We start from the raw sequence: 19954 nt of genomic DNA on the forward strand, positions 1-19954 counted from the left end.
AGAGCCATCAGACTTTGTGCTTGATACGTGACACCAATTTATTTGTCAAAATATCCAAGTGAGGTTCAGGAGGAACAAGAACCCAATTTCCAGCGCACGTTGTAAAGCATTAAATTCTTCACCCATTATCCATTGTCATTCAACTTGTTTATTAGCTTGCGTAAAAGAACTAGACTCAACCAGCAAATTAGTATCATAAGCAGCATAATTAGCATAATTAGCAGTAGTAATTATAACTAATTATGTAGCAGTGGGTGGTTGTGTCACTCAGCAAGGTACGTAAGGTTGCGGAGTGAAATGGCGTGGAGAAGTGGTGGAGTGTGACAAGAAACAACGACTTGAGATTTCCAAATTAATATTTAATTGTTCCCTTTTGGTACCGATTGCATAGAAAACTAAAGCTTTGTCAAACGCATGGGGGCCTACAATTCAAATGCAAATGGAAGCCATGAAGATAGAGTACAGAAGTAAGTTAAATGCGTCTGAATGCATAATTATGCTAATTGGGTTTTCAAAGTCAAATTCAGTTTTATTTTTTAATTTGAGCTCTCTCTTTCAGAGGTTGAAATTAAGATGCTGATTTTCCTATTTCTAGTCGTTAACAGCTACAAATTTTATTCATTTAAGATATATATTATAAATTAAATCTTTATACATATTTTGACTCTTTCTGTATAATTTCATCGAATCTGAACCAAAATGTTTCTTGCAATAACTAGAATATTAGGGGAAATTTTGAAAACTAGCAATTTTTTTTTTTTTTGTTTCTATTAAAGACTTTTAACAATTTTTTTTTTTTTAGAGTTTTAGAAATATAACCCTCAAATTACTCGCACAAGCTCTGCTCAAGTGGTGCTCAAACCATGTTGAGTAGTGCTCGAACCATGTTAAGGGCTACTAGAGGGGTTATATTTCTAAAACTTAAAAAAAAGGCTGAATGTCTTTAGAAGGTACAAATTTTGGCTAGTTAATTTTTCAATTTAATTTCCCGAATGGTGGACCTTTTAACGCTGAAAAGGCACCCCGGAAAGGTAGTAGATAGTTGTACCCAACTTAGTGTAGGATTTGTTAAATGATGGATGGATGCATGATTATTATAATATACTGCAATAGAATAAATTAGCGTAGGATGCATGACAAATATCCTATTTAATCTCTAGTACACTTATTGTTAAAATATGACAATAAGGTAATATTTATAACCTCTAGGTCACTTAGCTCATTTAATTTAGTTTTCAGTTTGTTTGTTTTTTTTATTTTTTATTCGTTTTGAATTTTCTTCACTCAATTTTTTTTAGTTTATTTGGTATGTAAAATTTATATTTGTCCAAAGTGTAGTGAAAATATGTATGCAGTCGCAGTTTCAGTTTTTTTATACAGTTTAATGCACAAACTGCAGTTTCAGTTTTCTGACGCAGTTTTAGTTTGCATACTGTAGTTTTAGTTTTCTGGAGCAGTTTTAGTTCGCAGTTTCAGTTTGGAGCTTGCTGAAATTGTTTTGGGTGTGTTGGGCTTGTGTTAGTTAATTTGGGTGGGTTGGGCTTGTGTTTGTGTTAATTTTAGTTTTTATTTTGAGTGTGTTGGACTTATGTTAGTTTCAGTTTTTATTTTGGGTGAGTTGGGCTTTTAATAAGGTTGGCCTTCTAGAAAGGTTACTTGGAAATTTAAATTTGTATGCTAAAGTGGTTTTGGTTATGTTTTTTGGTTGTGAGTATCTTGAAATTAACGCACTTATAATATTTCTACTAAGGCCAACTAGTACAAATATTGTCCATCTAGTTTTATTTTTAACAAAAGGCCATAAAATTGGGTTATTTTAGACCCTAAGGGTTGGAAGGGCTGGGCCGGGCCAGCCCTTTTACAAATAGATTAGGCCGGGTCCCTGCCCAAAGGCCTTAAAATCTTCGGGCCTATGGGCAGGCTACTAGGCCAAGCGCCTTTTGCCCTACTAATTGAACCATTTTGACCCTCTATCTTTTGCTTATTTTGAACTTAGGATAAATTAACTCATAACACCATTGATACACCATTTGAACCAAAGACTTGTTTAAAATTATAAATTAAATCTTATAAATATAAACAAAAGGCATAATTCAAAATATAGTTTAGGATCGGGCCATGGGCTAGCCAAGGCCAAACAAGTTAAGCCCAAACCCCCTACCCTGTGCACCAACGGGCTCGGCTAGGCCCGCCCATAACTTCGAGCCTAGCCGGCCCATGGCCGAAAAAAAGGAATGGGCTCGAGGCGACCCATAGGGCCTGGACCTTTTTTATAGGCCTAGTTGTTATCATAATTAAATGGCTAAAAAACTTCTAATTTAGTATATTTTTTACAAAGATGATTTTTAAAGTATGGTCTAAAAAATGAACGGTTTAGATTATGAAATTATATCATGTGTTGGGTCCAACAATGGAGTTAGTTTGGTATTAACTGATTAACCAATTAATTTTACACCATTTTTTATATATATAAATATTATGCTGAACAAATTTGGTGACTAGTATTAATGTTACATAAAATTAAACGCGCGCAGTCAACACGCTTGGAGGAAATCGTATTTACTCTGCTTGTCATATTCTAGCTATATCAGCAATATGCTTGGTCAATCTGGTCACATTGCTTCCATGAATATCCTTAATTGCTGGAGTTTTCTAATCTTGCCAAAAAAAGGGGAAAAAGATATATGATGTATAAAACCAAGACGATACTGAGGTTCAAAACATATATGATATATAAAAGCAAGACGGTGCATGCTAAACGAAACAAGAGAAGCACTATACTAATTATTAAGTTATCAAGTGGATTACTGGATTTTAAAGAAAATAAAGAGTAGAATTTTCAAATGTGGAGAAGAGAATGCATATAATATAGAGAAAATTACAACATATATATACCCCTAAGATTTAGGTTGATTCACAACTTGCACTATATCTTTTCAAATTTTTCAATTTAGTACTCAAGATTTTAATTTTAATAAAATTTGACATTTTTGTTTGTCTAACTTTCAATGAATTAAGAAAACAAAAAATAGAATCTCAATAACATAATTTCGAAAATTTATGAGAATCCATCCAATAGTTAAAATGAAGATTTTTTTTTAAAATTTTATTTATATAAAGAACTTTTGAAATTTTAAGCTTATAATGTACTCTTTTTTTTGGTGGTCATAAGCTTAACAATATTCTTTAAACTATGTTTTTCTAGCTGTATTGTTACTGTAAAAAACGAAAAAAAAAAAAAAAAAAAAAAAAAAGGAAAAGAATTAAGTAGCTATAATTGTAGAAGTCCATTTAGAATTCACGAAGAGGGTGTATTCAATTTTTATTTTTGTAGACTTTGACAGACTTTTTTAAAGTGATAAACTTTTGTAGAGTTCGCAGAATTTAATTGACTTTCACAAACTCCATATAATAAAAATAGATAAAATATATAAGAAGTAGCTATAATATTAGAAGTCCATTTAGAATTCACTAACAAAGCGCAATTAAGCTCATATATATATAACACAAGTTACACAGCCACTAAAGGGCAGTGCGTGAACATAAATAAATTTTAAAAAATAAAAGAATTAAAAAGATAAGACGAAAGAAGAATACAGGAGCAATTTTAAACTGAACAAACTCCTCTGTGAAACTTTGATAAAAAAATAAAATAAAAACTCTGTGAACTTAAAACACCAAGGCAAACCCAACTAACCGCTAGGACCTATACGGGAGATTCTAAGAGAGGACAACAGTCTGATTGTCAATCTACACCAAAATATTGAATGATAGAAACTATAGAACCTTCATTGATCAAGACTTGAATTGATGCTGAAATCTCTACTGTGTCGTTTCTATTTATTAAAGGGATCAAGACATATGCATAGAAATTTCTCATCGGCCCCCGACTCTGCCTGGTCAAAAATAACATCAAAACAACTTAACAAGAGATGTAAAGAATAACTTTCAACCTGATTCTATGTATAGTGATTTGCTAGTGCTGCATGAATTAATATTATTTTAGAAGAGCAAGATTCCACTTGATTCTCATATTTGTTGAAGTCGGTCAACCCAAAACTTGAACTAATTAGGCTACCACTTATATTTCAAATGAGTACTTATTCTCCTATAAGAGAACAATTTAAGAATCAACTTCTTGGCCAAAACAACTTGAAGTTTCTATGGATCCATTGGATCATATAACATCATGACCATCCTATATAACTAATAATGTTTAATTCATGTAGATATCAAACATGCTTCTTAATGAAACATAAAAGATTAGTAGATATATTAAATGATTTCAGGAGCAACAGTGACACACAATAAATTGTTTTGAAGTCTCAACCAACTAGCTAATACAGAATAGGGTGTACAAAAAAGAAATAGTTTACAAGTGCAAATCTTATCCAGAATATAATTTTTTTTTTTTTTTCTAAAAGAAAAACTTATCCAGAATTTTTATTAAACCAAAGATAAATCAATGGGGTCATTATGTGTAGTTTGATTTCAATCTCAATATCCTTGATTAGATGCAATTGATCTGGTTTTACTTACTGTTTATTGTCCAGTGGAGTGCTACAATGAAATGTTCTGCATGGCATGAAATAGATGGGTGCAGAGATTAGCAATGCAGAAAATGACTGTGAAACAGGCAACTGGTATTACATTCTTTCTTATCAATTCACATATGAATACAGGAATTTATTCTGAAATTAATTGGATTAGTGAGGTAAATAAGAAAAGTGCAGTTTAAGTAAGATGTACAATATGAAAAGTCGGGTATTTATCATGAATTGCAGTATCTACAAAGGAGTAATTAACTGCCTACTATATGCAAAGATAGAGGAGGCTAGAGAAGAGGAGATGGTGGTTTGGAAAGCTTACTTTGAGCAATTAGGATGAAAAAACTCCTTGCACAACTGGTCCCCTACGCGCATCTTTATCTTGAAAGATGAAAAGCATGAATATATCCAGCTCTGGTCTCCACAGTCTTTTAGTATATTCAAATAGTAAAAGTACAGCCTCTAATTTGTTTTTCTAATATTTGTATGGTGATCAGCAATTGTCTCACCTGTGTGCTAACAAGTATCAATCCTTATGTTGCCTTTCAGAGCATTGGCTTCAAACACTGCCCCTGCTTAATGGCATCTGCAACATTCAAGCCAGAAGTACCACTTGGGGGAGGCCATAGTTCGTTCATCTAGTGGCTGTTGTTTCACTTTGGCCGGTCCACCCATTACGTACAACCTGGATGCTCGCACAATTTTTGGCTTTGTATTTGTCTTACATTATGTTGCAATTTGCAAAGTAGGTTTTGCATGTATTTAACCCCAGCATTTCTTGTAAACACAACCCCAAATTTTTCCACAGAGAAACATTTTGTATAATGGTAATATTATTGAGGTGGGTCTACTCCAAAGTAAGGTTTTAAAGTGATTTGAAATGAGTGATTAGGAAGAACCAACCCCTACCCCATAGCATTCTCTTTCTAAATCAAGGCGTTTTCCTTAATTTCCTCTTATGTTGTATATATACATTTCTTTTTGGGAGCAAATTGAATAGGCAACAATGAGACTTGTGATCATAACAAGGAGGAACCTAGGCTCTATCCTGTAGTTGGAATATTTTTTTATTACAAAATTTAAGAGTCGAGGTAGCAAGCTAGTTTGTGGTCAAACCAAAAGGTCATAAGAAGATTGTTTCCATCATTGTGACCATGGAATTCAGTTCATTTTCCAGCCCTGCTTGTTAAGTATTAGATGCAGACAGAATAGTCCAAGTATCAGCACAAACTGTAACTTTCGAAACTCATGGCCCAGTTCATGGTGCTTGTAACACGAGCCGTGTCTTTACATGGTTAGAGTTAAAACACAAATGATAAAGGCCATTTGGATATCCAACAAAATGCCTTGTCAAAGAAGATTTAAACTGTGTTTTTCTTTTCATTGTATAGTCTTAACGCATACAACTTGAAAACAATTACATCACTCCCAAAACCCCAACATTGAAAACGCAGGTTGGTGGTCTCAGTAGGGTTCTCTGTTTTAAACACATGCTTTTGCATTTTGCAGTACTGTAAACTGAAAAGAAGGAAAGAAGAGAGAAAAGGATAATCATAATCTACCCTGACCTCCACGTTCCTTAAAAGAATTAAAAGATGTGAACCACTGCTTCCAAGCAGCATCCTTTTGTTGCTCGACCCATGACAAAAAGGCACTGTCCAACAGGCAGAAGACATTAACATAGAGGAGTTGGTACCTCACAGGAACATATCGGAAATTTGCAACCTGAACAATTGGCCACACACCACCCTCCAAAATAAGGGCTGGCACAAAATCTCTCTTCAAATCTTCCTTCACTTGAGCAACACTCTTGCCAGCGGAAAACCCCATGTAAGTGAAAAACACAAACAAATCAAGGGGACCAAAGATAATGCCATCCATTGCCACTTTAGTAGCAACAAACCGCAACGATTTAGGTTGTAGTTGAAGCTTCAGCCTTATAAATTTGTCCAAGCCTTCGTACCTATAATCAAGAAAGGTTTTACTTTTTCTTTTTATTTCTTGGCAGACAGATCAGCCCAGGTGACCAGAAGGAAAAAGAACAGGATAGGTAAAACAAACCAGAAATGGCCAACAGGTCCAACAAACGCAAACCCAAACGTGCTTGTGATAGCTACACGTTTCCAGCTAATTTTGAAATCCACATCTGCACCCTGTTACATTAAATATAGATTGTTATGTTATATGTACAGAGAAAAGTAGTTGGACAAAATACTAATACTAGCTTCACCACAAAGGATGACTAGAATCAGATTCTCCAAAGTTCAGCTGCAGTCTTGTATGTTAGGTCCAACACTTAACAAAGTTTCAGGTAACAATTCAGTGGAGCGGAAAAAAGGCATCAAGGCTTAGTTAGATACATTCTATATTAAAGAACAAGATAAAAGGAGCTATTATATTGGAAACACACACTCACTCTCACACATGCAAGCAACACAAGAAGGATCTATTTCGGTGGTACCTGAACTCGTCAGTTCATTTTTCATTTTGAAAGATTTAGTTTCTGAAACTGAAAATTTATTTCCTGCACATGATAAAAGTAGTTCCTTGACTACCAGGCAAAACAAATGTAGTGGAGCATTTATGAGTTCCTTCTAACCATCAACCTATGAATATGAAATCATAGTCATGGTCATGCAGTCACAACATTTTATGTCCATATGAGCCATAGGAAAGAGTTAAAAGCCCACAAGAAAATAACAAATAAAAAAGCCCTCATTTTATTGACGCAGACTAGTGCATGAAAGACAGAAATTCCATATTTTCTGTTCTAATAGACATCATAGTCCTCCTCATGATTCAAAAAAGATCCAAATGAATAAAGCTTACTTTGAGCAATTAGGATGAAAAAACTCCTTGCACAACTGGTCCCCTACGCGCATCTTTATCTTGAAAGATGAAAAGCATGAATATATCCAGCTCTGGTTTTCAATGCTGGAAACAAAGCCCTTGTCTCATTCCTTGTCGTACTAGTTGTACAGGAAACACTGTTATACCCATAAAACTCAACTCCCAAGCATTTTAGCTTACGCAAATTGCCAATCCCAACATGTATAAGATTTGGCAAATGACCAAGCATTGGGATTTCTTCACATTCAGTGCAATTGGATAAACGAATCTCTTTCAGATTGAGTGGCAGGCCATTCATCATCCATGATGCAAATTTAGCACCCATGAAGTTGACAATCCTTAAGCTTTCCAGATTACATGCAGGGCGGTTGGAGGTCTTGTAATACAGCTTCATCATTGTTGGTGCTTTCCCTAGAATACTCCCATTCAAATATTAACTTGCGTATGTTTGCTTTCCCCACTAAATTTGCTTTCTTTGCTTCTTCTTCGTCTCTCACAAGTTGCAAATTTTTTATCATTAATTGACCTTTCAATTTGCTTAAGCCACCCAGATCCTCAACTCCAAGACTTGTTTCCTCACCCAGATTATAGTAACGCAATGTTTGCAAATGACTCAATTGCTTTATCCTGAATGGAATTTTGACATGCATATCAAAATAAACATCCTCAAGTTGATCAAATTTTCCAGTTCCTTCGGAAATTGTCTAAGAAACTCATTATTGTGCATTCTTAATGTCTGTAGATTATAGAGTTGACCAACTGATTTGGGGAGTGCTTTGATTCTTGTTCCGGAAACATCCAGGTACCTCAAGTGTCTCAGTTCACCAATGAAATTGGCAACACCTTCATATCTGCCTTACATAAATTTAAGACATGCAAAGCTCTAAACCTTGGGAAGATGCTATTAGGGATCTTTTCATCATTCAAAAACATTGAGCGCAATCTTCTAACACTAATGTTTTGCATTATTTCTAGTGTTGAAGTAGAAATCCGTGCAACATGTCGAATCTCAAGTGTATTATCATTCTTATTGATGTCAGGCGTCAAGCTATCATATTTGGATACTTCTTCGGCAGGATCATGCACAAGATCGTGCATCTTGCAACTAGTAATATTGTCAAACTCATCTTTTGTAGCATCTTGAAATAAGGAGTTTTCCAGTAGAATATTAAAATATCCATTGCCTATATCTTCCATCTCTTGGTTGCTTTTTTCAGGAGGAGGGTGGAGTAATCCCTGAGCCATCCAAAGTTGGATCAAGTTCTCTCTTTCCATTTTGAAATCCTTGATGTACATTGAACAATATGCAAAAGACTGTTTCAAATATGGTGATTTCAAATTATCAAAACTCAACTTCAAAACAGAAATGATTCTCTTCTCTTGTTCTGGTAAGTCCCATATTGTACTTTCTTTAATCGATAGCCATTCATTTGGAGTAGTTTTAGAATGCAACAAGCTTCCCAAAACCTATTGGTACATGAATGAGAATTTATATTTTAATAATGAATAGGTTTACATATCTTAGCAATAGTAACAAAGAAAAAATAGTAGTTTAATACTCAATGTTGACTATATATATATATCAACATTCTTTGTGATCTATGCTAAGTGCAGTAGTGATCTCCATTTTACTCATTCGGGCTTTTTTTTTTTTTTTTTTTCCAAACTTTGTGAGAGTCATGCAAGTGTTTAAAATAGAATAATTATGAAAATTAAAACTTATGGTCATGCATAAGTGATAATCAGTAATCTATACTGGGGAAGTGCTAGGATGCCTCAATAAATTGTTCCTTAATTTGCCTCAACGACATGGAAATCCATGTCAATTATAGTATTCAAAATTGTTAAATTTGAAAATAATAAAACCCATTTATATATATCCTTTCTCACTTTCCCAACAACCACACACGTTACACAACCACCAATTTACAACTTTGGACTCCTTAAATCTTTTTCTTTGCAGCTTGATAGGATGACAATGGTGATTGTGCCACATATTGCCCACCAACAACTTTCAAATTCAAATTGGAAAAGAAAAAACCAAAGAGGTTTAATTTCAATTTTAACTTTGAAAGTATCAATTCATCCACAGATTTAATTCTCACGCACCCAACAATTCTAATTAATCCACAACATCTTCTGTAGTCTTCTTTTTCCCTTCACTAGCTAATACAACAAGCTCTAAGGTTTGCCAAAGATCTTCTTAGTATTGTTATTTACTTCTTTTCTCTAGTTCTCTCTCTATAATTATAAGACGATCGATTGATTTTTTGTGGGTTGAGATCACTGCTTTTGGAGATGATGGAAGAGACAACCGTTGAATATTGTAGATGAAAAACTCAGACAAAAGTAAACGTGCTGAAGATGAGAAGAAAAAGAAAAAGAAAACAAAAGATTAAGAGATCAAGATTCAATATATTGAAAATATAAAATCTTAATAAAACTATGAATTACAGCCATTGGATTTGTGATAAGTAAGATGATCATTCAATAAAATAAATTTTAATTTAATATTGTAAATTAAGTGTATGATTCAACAATTAAATAGTGATGTGTACCAATCACTACTACAAAATCACTTATTCCTAGCGGAATTAAAACGCCAGGAAAAACAATTTTCTGGTGGAAAAATAGCCAAATTCGCCAGGATTATGAAGCAGGGGCGGATAGGGTCTCCGCCAGCGGTTATATCCGCTAGGAATTAATTAATGCCGGCGGATATATCCGCCAGAAATACCATTTCACGCTGACAAGGCATTAAACTTTTCTTGGCGGATATATCCGCCGGCATTAAATAATTCCTGGCGGATATATCCGCCGGCATTAATTAATTCCTAGCGGATATAACCGCTGGCATTGATAGTATATCCGCCAGAAAAAGTAATAAAATAAAAAATAATTTCCTAGCGGATATAACCGCCGGCATTGATAGTGTATCCGCCAGGAAAAGTAATAAAATATATTAAGAAAATCCTTTCCTGGCGGATACAACCGCCAGGATCATTGAATATATATAAAAAAATAAATAAAATTATATTTGAAATAATTAATATAAAATAAACTAATTAATATAAAACATTTCAGATAATAATTATACACTAATAAAGATAAAATCTTTCAACTAACAATACATGTCAAATAATATTGTTACATCAATAGAGATAAGATAAAGTAGGCAAACAAAAATAATCTACTCAAGTCCAGCAGCATAACCCGAACCAGAAGCTGAATATGACCCTGATCCTTCCTGCGGACCAAACTGTCTCATAAATTCATCATCACCTAAATTACCGGAACGCAATCCAGAAAATCCAACACTCGTAGAATGATGTGACCCACCAGGAGATGGCTGAGAAAGTACCTCTGGCTGATACATAGGCATCTGCAAAGGTGACTGCGGCACAAACGGCATCTGGTACATAGGATGCATCGAGAACGTTCCATAGGGAGAATGTGGAGGCTGACTCTGGCCAGAAGGCTGTTGTGGATGCGAGCTCTGCAGGTGTGTCTGAGGCATAAACGGCATCACTTGCTGTTGCTGCTGCATAAACATCATCATCTGTTGCTGCTGCTACTGTAGCTGAGTCTTTAACAGCTCAATTGCCTCATCTTGGGCATCCTGCTTAGCCTGCACAGCCTCATGCTTCTTCTGTCATTCGAGGCATTGTGCCTCCAAAAGAGCTTCTCTTGTCTTCGATGATCTCTGAGAAGAAGTACTAGATTGAGCCCTAGCATAAGGCACCATTTCAGGTGTCACCCCATGTCCATAGAGCCGAACTCTATTTTTCCTCTCAGGACCCATCTCCTCAACATACACTTCTATGCGAAGTTCAGAAGTGTCATCCGCTCCAGACTCAACTCGTGAGTCCACGGAACTCTCCATGGACATCTAATAAAGAAATATTTAGATAAATTTGTAAGTAAAATTTAAGAACACAAAATACACATTATGGAAAAAAATATATATATTTACTCCTCTCTGCTCCGATGGCACATCAATCCAACTATTGTCTTTGCGCGTGTGGGTGACATGAAAGAAAGTAACGGGATCGGGTTCAACTCCATGCTTCTTCTTCTAAAAATTTAAACCATTAAAAAAAATAATTTAGAACATATTTATGTGCCCTAATTAAATAAAATTGTAACTCAATAAGATGAAAAAAATTAATTATACTCGCATAATCTTCACGAAGACGTTCAAATGTCCACGATCCTGATGTATGGCTCATCGTTTGTTGAGAAAGATTAGCTTTATTTCTCACAGCTATCACCTAAAAAGTCAAACAGAATATAAATTAGTCATAATTGCACATACTAGTATTATTAAATATTTGATTAAAGATTGTCACCTGAGTTTTCGGGTTATCCCAATGTTCCATCATCTTCGCCTACTGCACAGGATCTACATTATTGGGACATCTCAACCGCCGATGACCTGTCCTGCCAGTGTAGTACTTCCCTTTCAAATATGCTCTGTATTCTTTATAAGCATGTTCAGCAATGGCCAAAGTCATGGTCTTAATCACGGGCATTTTTACCAAATCCTCATCACGAAAAGTGATAGTGCCCTACATCCATAAAAAATAAAAATAAAAACAATTATATGTAAATATTTGCAGGTATTTTACTTTTAATATTATTTTAAAAAAATAAATTGATACCCGTATTCTGTCCCACAAAGTGTTCTTTGTTTCTTCTTCAACCAATCTCCAATCATGCACTAGAGGAACATTATTGGGATCTTTTACTTCAGAAGATATAAACATGGAAAAATCTATACTGTTTTGAGAAATACACTTCCCGCTCGGACTATATTCACAATACTCTTTCCCCCTATGATCTTTACCAGTCCACTTAATCTTTCCGGGACCACGTCTTCTCCTTTGGGGCATTGCTACATATTAATCCAAATTAATATACATGAATGACAAAAATATTGTAAATAATAGAATAAATAAAAACTTTATATAAACAAACTATAGCTTACCATTTGAACTAGCCTCAACCTGCTCATCGTGGTGCTTGTCCATATGTTCTTCATTATCACTCATCGCGTCGGATAGGGCTAATCCGCCAGCACTGTCCGCAACAATTGACGCTTTTTGTAGTAGTGAATTAATTTTGCCACATAAGATTGAGACACAAATGAAGCACAAACATTGAGGCTAGCTCCAAATCTTTTCCCTTTATAGTAATCTATATATATATGTATATATATAAAAAGCAAATAGGCCTCAAAGGTGAAAAATGCCCCAAGTTAATTAAATTGACAAGTGATTGAAATTTACTATGATAGGATCGATCAAATGGTAACTTTACAATCATATTTGTATAAACATTGAAATATCATTTACTAAATAAAACCATTAAAAAAAGTTTATTTAAAAAATTTAAATTGGTAAAAGTCGTCTAAATAAAACTAAACATTAAAAAATTAAAAAAACCCACTAACTACAGTTATCGTCCGCCAACTAATTAGAGACTTCTCTTTTTGCTTTTTTCTCCTCTCTCTCTCTCTCTCTCTCTCTCTCTCTCTCTCTCTCCACCTTTATCTTTTATTTTCTATAAACAAAATTTGGAATTCAAATAACCCCCATTTTTTCGAACAAAAAAATAATAAAAAATCACCCCCATTTTGGAACTAGGTTAATTCAAAACCCCCTCCAGATAATACTTAATTCCTAATCCCCTATTTACACTTGAATATTTCCCAAAACCCCCTAGTGAACATACATAGACCCAATTCTGGATTTTTTAATTATTTTAATTTCCATTTTGCCCACTCACTCTCTCTCTCTCTCACTCATCCCTCCATTTTCGTCAATCCTCGATCGTCCGGTGGCCGATGCCGACGAGACCAACGACAATCGACTCGCTTCCTTCCCCTCTTCCTTCCTATATACATGATTTCCCAAAAACCCAGTCAAAGTGGTGGATCGAGGCTTGATAGATCCGATGGTCTTCTTCAAAGATCCATCTTTTTCAGAGTGGCGAGACATCGGACCACCAAGGATGTCACAAAGGTGTCCTCCGATGCTTCAACTGATTTCAACCAAACCCATTAATTTTCTTAGTCCTAAACAACTATTGAGTTTCCTAGGGAAGGAATTTGTCCTAGACGACAACACAATAGCCCCCAAATCCGAAAACCCAAGCTAACCCGAAATGACATCAACCCCAAAATTTACAAATTCCCAATTACTCGAAATTGAACGACATTAGTTTAGGGAAATGAAAACCCAATAAAAAGGGAAGAAATCTCACCAAAAATAGGATGAAAGGGGCTGGAATTCGACGAGTCAGTGGTGAGGCAGCAGCTGGGGTTTCTGGCTGATCTCTGTGCGCGCGAGGCTGAGGTGACCAAGGCTCGCTGCTGGGTGATTTCTGTGCCGGCGTGGGGAGTCGACCAGTGAGCTTGGGTCGTCGGGAAACTCGCCGGAGAGGATGGTCCGGCCTGGTGGTGTCGTGCGTCGAGAAGGGGAAGAGAGAGAGGGAGAGACGCGAAGGAGAGAGAGCACGGGGAGAGAGAGAACTGGGTCAGTGGGGTTAGCTGGTCGCCGTGAAGATGGCCGGAGCTGGCCACGCCGGCGAGAGAAGAGAGGGGGAGGTGAGTGAGCTCGGGGAGAGAGAGGGAGCCGTGAGAGAGTGCGGGAGAGAGAGAGAAGTCACTAGAAAATTCTAGAGAGAGAAAAATCAGAAAATTTTCTGATTTTGGGTATTTAAAACCCACTTTTATAAATTTACAAAATTGCCCCTCACTTCACATGCCCGTATCTTTCAAACCGTAAGTCGAAACGACGCGTGCTACGTGTCTATGAGATCGTGGGTTCGAAACCTATCCAACGGACCCAAAGTCAAAATCGAAAGCTCATTTATTTTAAAAGTCAACTTTGGGTCAAGCTTAAATTAAAACAAAAACAAAAACAAAAATAAATAAATCAATCAAAACTTTAAATCAAAACCCTTTTTATTTTTCAAATAAATCCCAAAATCTTTAAAATAAAATTCTACATCCTTTAAAAGAAATCTCTTAAAAACATAGTGAAATAAAAATTTAAATTTCTAGTGGAAATTTGGGTCGGGTTGTTACAAATAAATCACCAATGTGGCAATTGAAAGTAGCAAGCTTACTCAAAGGGACTTGGAAATGGTCTTCGATAGTTAAATTATGACAGAACCGCACCCGGATTCCACCTTGAAACCCGGAGAGGTCCTGCGGGAATCCAAATTCAAGGAAAATCCTACCGAAAATTCGGCAGAACCTCCCCTGAAAATGGACTAACCCAGAAATTTCAAACCTGTTAAAAAGCACTTCTAATCATCAACCACCTCTACCACAACCAAATAGGGTCTCAGACCCAACATTTTCACAGAAATTCAACTTAAGATTTTAGAGTGGTTATCAGAGCTGCTATACTATTACAAGGAATCTCTATAAATATTAAATGGCGCCTACAGGTTCCGACTAGGGAGATGGTTGTGACTGCCTCGACGTTATTGGCTCGACCTCCACCAAAGCTACTACCTGGGGGACAATTTAAGACAAAACAAAATAAACCGTGAGATGACTCAGTGAGTGGACGGTTTAATGAAAATGAAATTCAAAGGTAAGTATCTTTTCAGAAACCTTTGTAACCAAATTTAAATTCTAAAACCTCAAGTTGTTTTTGAAATCCCCCCAGTTTAAAAATCATTTTTAAACTTAAGAAAATTTTAAAATCAATGGAACTCGTGGAAAAAGTATTTCAAACACATTTTTCAATAACCAACCGTCTAAATTAACAAAGTCAAAATCATTAATAAACTCGAAAGTAGGTTCTCACTTAATAATCCATATTCAAACTCTTGAAAATACCAATTTCATTTTCCACCATGCTATATACCCTGAATAATCCTGGCCATACACCTGTGCGGAATTCCTGCATCGCACAGGCAGGCAATATCCTGGCCATACACACGTGTGAATAAATCAGCACGTGCAGGCAATCCTGGTCATACGTGCACGCAGAGCGGCCCCCAAATGGCGAAGCATCCCGACACACGGCCCAAAGCCTATATGTGCATCGTGATGGGTCCCAAAGACCTATTAAATCTGATAACCTGTAGGGTACTGCAAAGGGTGGTTTTGAAAACCATTTTCCATAACCAAATCATAATCCTTTTTCCACCAAGAATAAATATCAAGATACTTTTCTAAAAAGAAACTCAAAATCCATAAACCAACATACAAAATCCGAATCAAATTCAATATACAGAAATCAAATACTACTTTTCGACAAAACCGAAATATTAAATGAACCTTGTATATAAAATGAGAAACTAAATTCATTTCCCAAAGCCTAACGACTCACTAAACCAACATGTAAATATATGTTTTAAAAACTTTCTTATGAAACATTTGAAATCCGAAATCCAACATTTAGCATCAAATCCCAAATCAAATTCAAACTATCATGCATAATAGGATTAATGAAATCTTTTATGAATTTATTTGAAAACCAAAGTTCGCACACATTTGTTATTACTAAAACAAATTCAATTAACCAAGATAAAAATGCAAATTTCATAAATCATTTTAAGGAAGGAAGTCCACTCACAGTGATAGCCCTAGCTTCGATCCTCCGCCGGATCGTCACGAACCACGGTCGTCTCGCCTGAAAACAAGCCGAACGGAGGCCGGAGAGGGTTGAAAATCCGGCGAAGAGGAGCGGCGGCTGTAGGATTTTCTGGCGTGTTTCTCGCGTGTGGGTGCTGGCCGGCGAAGGGAAAGGCCGGGTAGGTGGTGGTCGGCTTGTGGGGATCACGCCGGTGAGCCCAGCTCGGAGGGAGGTGGCTGGCGGCGTGATTTCCTGGTCGTGGTGGTGCTGCGCCGAGCAGGGGAAGAGAGAGAGAAACGCGAAAGAGAGAGCACGGGGAGAGAGAGAACTGGGCCGGTGGGGTTAGCTGGTCGCCGGCCTCTGGTCGCCGTGAAAATGGCCGGAGTTGGCCACGCCGGTGAGAGAAGAGAGGGGGAGGTGAGTGAGCTCGGGGAGAGAGAGAGAAGTGAGTGCGGGAGAGAGAATAAATAGAGGGAGAGAGAGTTCTAGAGAGAGAAATTTCTAGAAAAATCTAGAGAGAGAGGAAATCTGATTTTTAAAACTCACTTATAAATTTACAACATTGCCCCTTACTTTAAACGCCTATATCTTTCAAACCGTAACTCGGATTGGCGCGTGTCGCGTGTCTATGAAATCGTGAGTTCGAAACCTATCTAACGAACCCGAAGTCAAAATCGAATTCCCATTCTTTTTAAAAGTCAACTTTTGGTCAAGCTTAAATTAAAACAAAAATAAATAAATAAATAAATCAATCAAAACTTTAAATCAAAACTCTTTTTATTTTCCAAATAAATCTCAAAATCTTTAAAATACAATTTCACATCTTTAAAAAAAATCTCTTAAAAACATAGTTAAATAAAAATTTAAATTTCTAGTGAAAATTTGGGTCGGGTCGTTACAAATTAAGCCGAATTGGGTTAAAATAGAACCAATCTGATGGCAGCAGCGGCGACAACGGTTTACCTAAAATTTCAATTTTACAAATTATCAAAATTGGAAAACCAAACATTAAGGAAATGAAACTTCATGATAAGGGGATAAATTTCTTTTTCATAATTTATGTTTACAACTAAACGAAACACCAAAATGATCGACCAAATCAAACTCCAAATAAAATCCCAAACCATTTTTTTTCTTTTCAATTGCCTAAAGACTCCAAATCTCAATCTACCTTAAAAAAAAAAAAAAAAAAAAATCTTTCCTTTTTTTTTTTTTTTTTTCTCTTCTTCTTTTTTCTTTCCTTTTTTTTTTTCTTTTTTTTTTCTTTCCTTTTCTTTTCTTTTTTTTTTTCTTTCCTTTTTTTTTTTTTTTTCCTTTTCCTTTCTTTTCTCTTCTTTTTTTTTTTTTTCTTTCCTTTTCCTCTTCTTCCCCCATGACTTCCTCTTTTTTTCTTTCCTTTTCCTTTTCTTCCCTAAGTGGTCTTCGTCTTCTTCCAGTTCCAATGGCCTTCCTCTTTTTTTTTCTCTAGTTTTTCTTTTCTTCTCCCTTCACCAGTTTTTCTCCTCCCTTCATAATCTCTCTCTTCCCTCTCCCTCCTCCCTTCCTAATCTCTTTCTTCCCTCTCCCTCCCCAGATCTCTTATCTCCCTCCGACGACGGCGCGCCTCTGCAGCTCCCTCTCCGATCTTTTCTCTCCCTCCGGCGACGGTGCTCTGCCTCCCCTCTCCCTCCAGTCTCTGCCTCCCCTCTCTCTCCGGTCTCTACATCGAAAATTTTGCCGAAATTTCGAGGATTTTGGAAAATTTCGGCGAAATTTTTCGAAATTCATTTGGTATGGTGTTAAAATTTCCATACCCCTAAAAACGAAATTTTACTCCTTGGCTATAGCTCACCCCATATTTAAAAAAATAATAATAATACACCTACATTTTTTGCCTAGTCCCACCCAATGAAAAAAAAAAAAAAAAGTTTCCTAAATTTGTATCTGCCTCTCCATCTCTCACTAGTCCCTCTTATATTTTATCCTCTTAGTCATTTAGAGATTTAAAGATTTAGGGATTCAATTTTTATGCAATAGTTGTGATATTTGTAATTCACTCTTAAATGTTTGTAAAATTAAATAAGAATTAATATTTGATTATCTAAATTATTTAAGAACTCAAGGAAAACTAGCGTAATTTGTTGGTGTGAGAATATGGAATTGCTTTTAAGCTCAATCTCAATTATTGAAATTGCAAGTTGGAAACAAAGTAAGCTCTAAATTTCAATATTAAATTCTAGTTGCATATTGCTAGAAAAATAGGTTGTTATTGTGTGATTTTGTTTTGTAAAATATCCTTACATATCATATTTATAATATATTACCAATATCTATGTTCTAGTTTATAATGTCGGGTCATCCACAAATTTCGAAGAGAAGAAAAAATATTCTTTCTTATTTTAAGAAGACAAACGACCCTTCTTCATATGCATTAATTTGTGATTCTGAGTCTCAAAATGAAGGAGTTCAGACTCAAAAAGTCGAGTTAGATCCAAATATTGAGATTACTACTAGTGCGCGCTTTTGAACGTGATCCAAGATTACGTCAAGCAATATGGAAGTATCTTATCTATGAACATGATAATGTTTGAAAAGCTTATAATGCACTTAGGACTATGTTCCTCTTGACTAGGTGTATCTTTTATGTTTATTAATGAAATTTCTTCGTACCGTCGAAGTTTTTTTAGCCCCCCCCCCCCCCCAAATTCTAATTCCTGGATCCGTCCCTGGCCGATCAAGACTCTAGTATTACATTCAAAAGCGGTGTTGGGGGTTGTAGCTAGGGGCTAATCCTCATCAAATATAACATAAAAAGTAAATGAGGAACAACGTACTCCTTGACCAACTTTTCTTTTATTCTACAAACTTCGTTAATTAGAGTTACACAGGTGTTTACTAAAAAAATTATATATAGTCGTGCATGGCTTAAAACAAAGAACAAATTAAAGAAAAGAAGAAGAGAAAAAATTCAAGTAACTTGTGGATTGGAGCTTTATTATAACAAATAAGAATAAAAAACAGTGTAAATTAACTTTAAATCTATAATATAATAGTATATACATACCTTTGCCACCAATGGTACACCTCCACATTTTTCAGCAATCTCTCTTCCAATTCTCTCTAAATCGTCTGTTGGAGCACTACCATGTGAAAATGTTCTACCCTTTATAATGGACCAACATTGATCATCAGATAGAAATTTTAAATCACACCTACTGCTAGGAAGCGCTTCCATGATTGATGCAACTTTTGCATTGCGGGTGGTGACAATGATGGTGCATCCCTTAGCAGAATTGAGAGCTGACAAACAATTGATCAAAGTGTTCCATTTATGAGTGTCTTCATTCCAAACGTCATCGAGTATCAAAACATATTTTTTCCCTGCCAACTCTTCTTGGAGGGTTGTGATCAATGCTTCCTGAGTTACTTTTATCCCGGATTTTGTTGGGTTGAGAGATTCTAACATCCGAATTAAAATTGAATTGACATGAAAAGGGTCAGATACACAAACCCATATTGTTTTATCAAAATATTTATCCACGTTAGGTTCATTAAATACCGACTTAGCCAAAGTTGTCTTTCCTAAGCCTACAATTCCCACAATGGCCATAACGGAGGGATTTTCTTGATTGTTGGAGTTGATCAAGGTTGCAATTATGTTTGACACAACCTCCTCCCTTCCTACCATGCTTTCATCTTTGCTAATGAATGAGTTGGTTTCTCTATCCTCTCTAATTCCATGAGGGGTTGCATCGTCTTTGATTTGATAATTTGAAAGTACTATTCCAATGTAAGATGCCTCACTCTTGAGATCCACCAAAGATTTGTTCATTTTCTGAATTTTATGTGCCATTTGTTGACGAAATAAAATGGGATTGGAGAGAGAGAAAAAGTTGAGTACCTTTCTCTTGATATGGTTTTGGATCTCCACTTTACGGCGGAGAAATTCATAGTTGATACTGATCTAGTGTAATGAAATTT

The 19954-nt window shown here is 35.7% G+C and overlaps 3 protein-coding genes, 1 long non-coding RNA gene and 2 pseudogenes across 16 annotated transcripts in view; 2 read left to right on the forward strand and 4 right to left on the reverse strand.

The window, feature by feature from the left end:
• Positions 1-19954, forward strand: part of LOC147292929 (SART-1 family protein DOT2-like) — a 73754-nt gene that overhangs the window by 19814 nt on the left and 33986 nt on the right. The gene's annotated exons all lie outside the window — the stretch shown is intronic.
• The window catches only part of LOC147292931 (calcium-dependent protein kinase 24-like), a 40640-nt gene that overhangs the window by 14776 nt on the left and 5910 nt on the right, over positions 1-19954 (reverse strand). The gene's annotated exons all lie outside the window — the stretch shown is intronic.
• Positions 4556-5562, forward strand: LOC147292933 (uncharacterized). Its single transcript, XR_015120197.1, has 3 exons — positions 4556-4643; positions 4785-5000; positions 5097-5562. It is a non-coding gene; the product is annotated as an uncharacterized LOC147292933 (long non-coding RNA).
• Positions 5903-7033, reverse strand: LOC147292934 (protein SYM1-like). The gene is made up of 2 exons (XM_086234502.1): positions 7009-7033; positions 5903-6547 (listed from the first exon to the last, which is right to left on the reverse strand). Exons 1-2 carry the CDS (start codon positions 7031-7033, stop codon positions 6099-6101), a joined length of 474 nt encoding a protein of 157 aa, XP_086090628.1. The 3' UTR covers positions 5903-6098.
• LOC147292935 (putative disease resistance protein RGA3) lies at positions 7432-19826 on the reverse strand (annotated as a pseudogene).
• On the reverse strand, positions 10969-12448 carry LOC147292936 (uncharacterized; annotated as a pseudogene).

The sequence above is a fragment of the Dryas octopetala genome, chromosome 2, assembly GCF_963921425.1.
Source record: "Dryas octopetala chromosome 2, drDryOcto1.1, whole genome shotgun sequence".
NCBI lineage: Eukaryota > Viridiplantae > Streptophyta > Magnoliopsida > Rosales > Rosaceae > Dryas > Dryas octopetala.

Excerpts from the sequence above, each read along its gene's own strand:
- LOC147292934 (XM_086234502.1), bottom strand. The coding sequence starts at position 7,033 with ATGAAAAATGAACTGACGAGTTCAG. Across the intron at positions 6,548-7,008 it reads AAATGAACTGACGAGTTCAG|AAATAAAAAGAAAAAGTAAA; the intron begins GTACCACCGAAA and ends CTGTCTGCCAAG.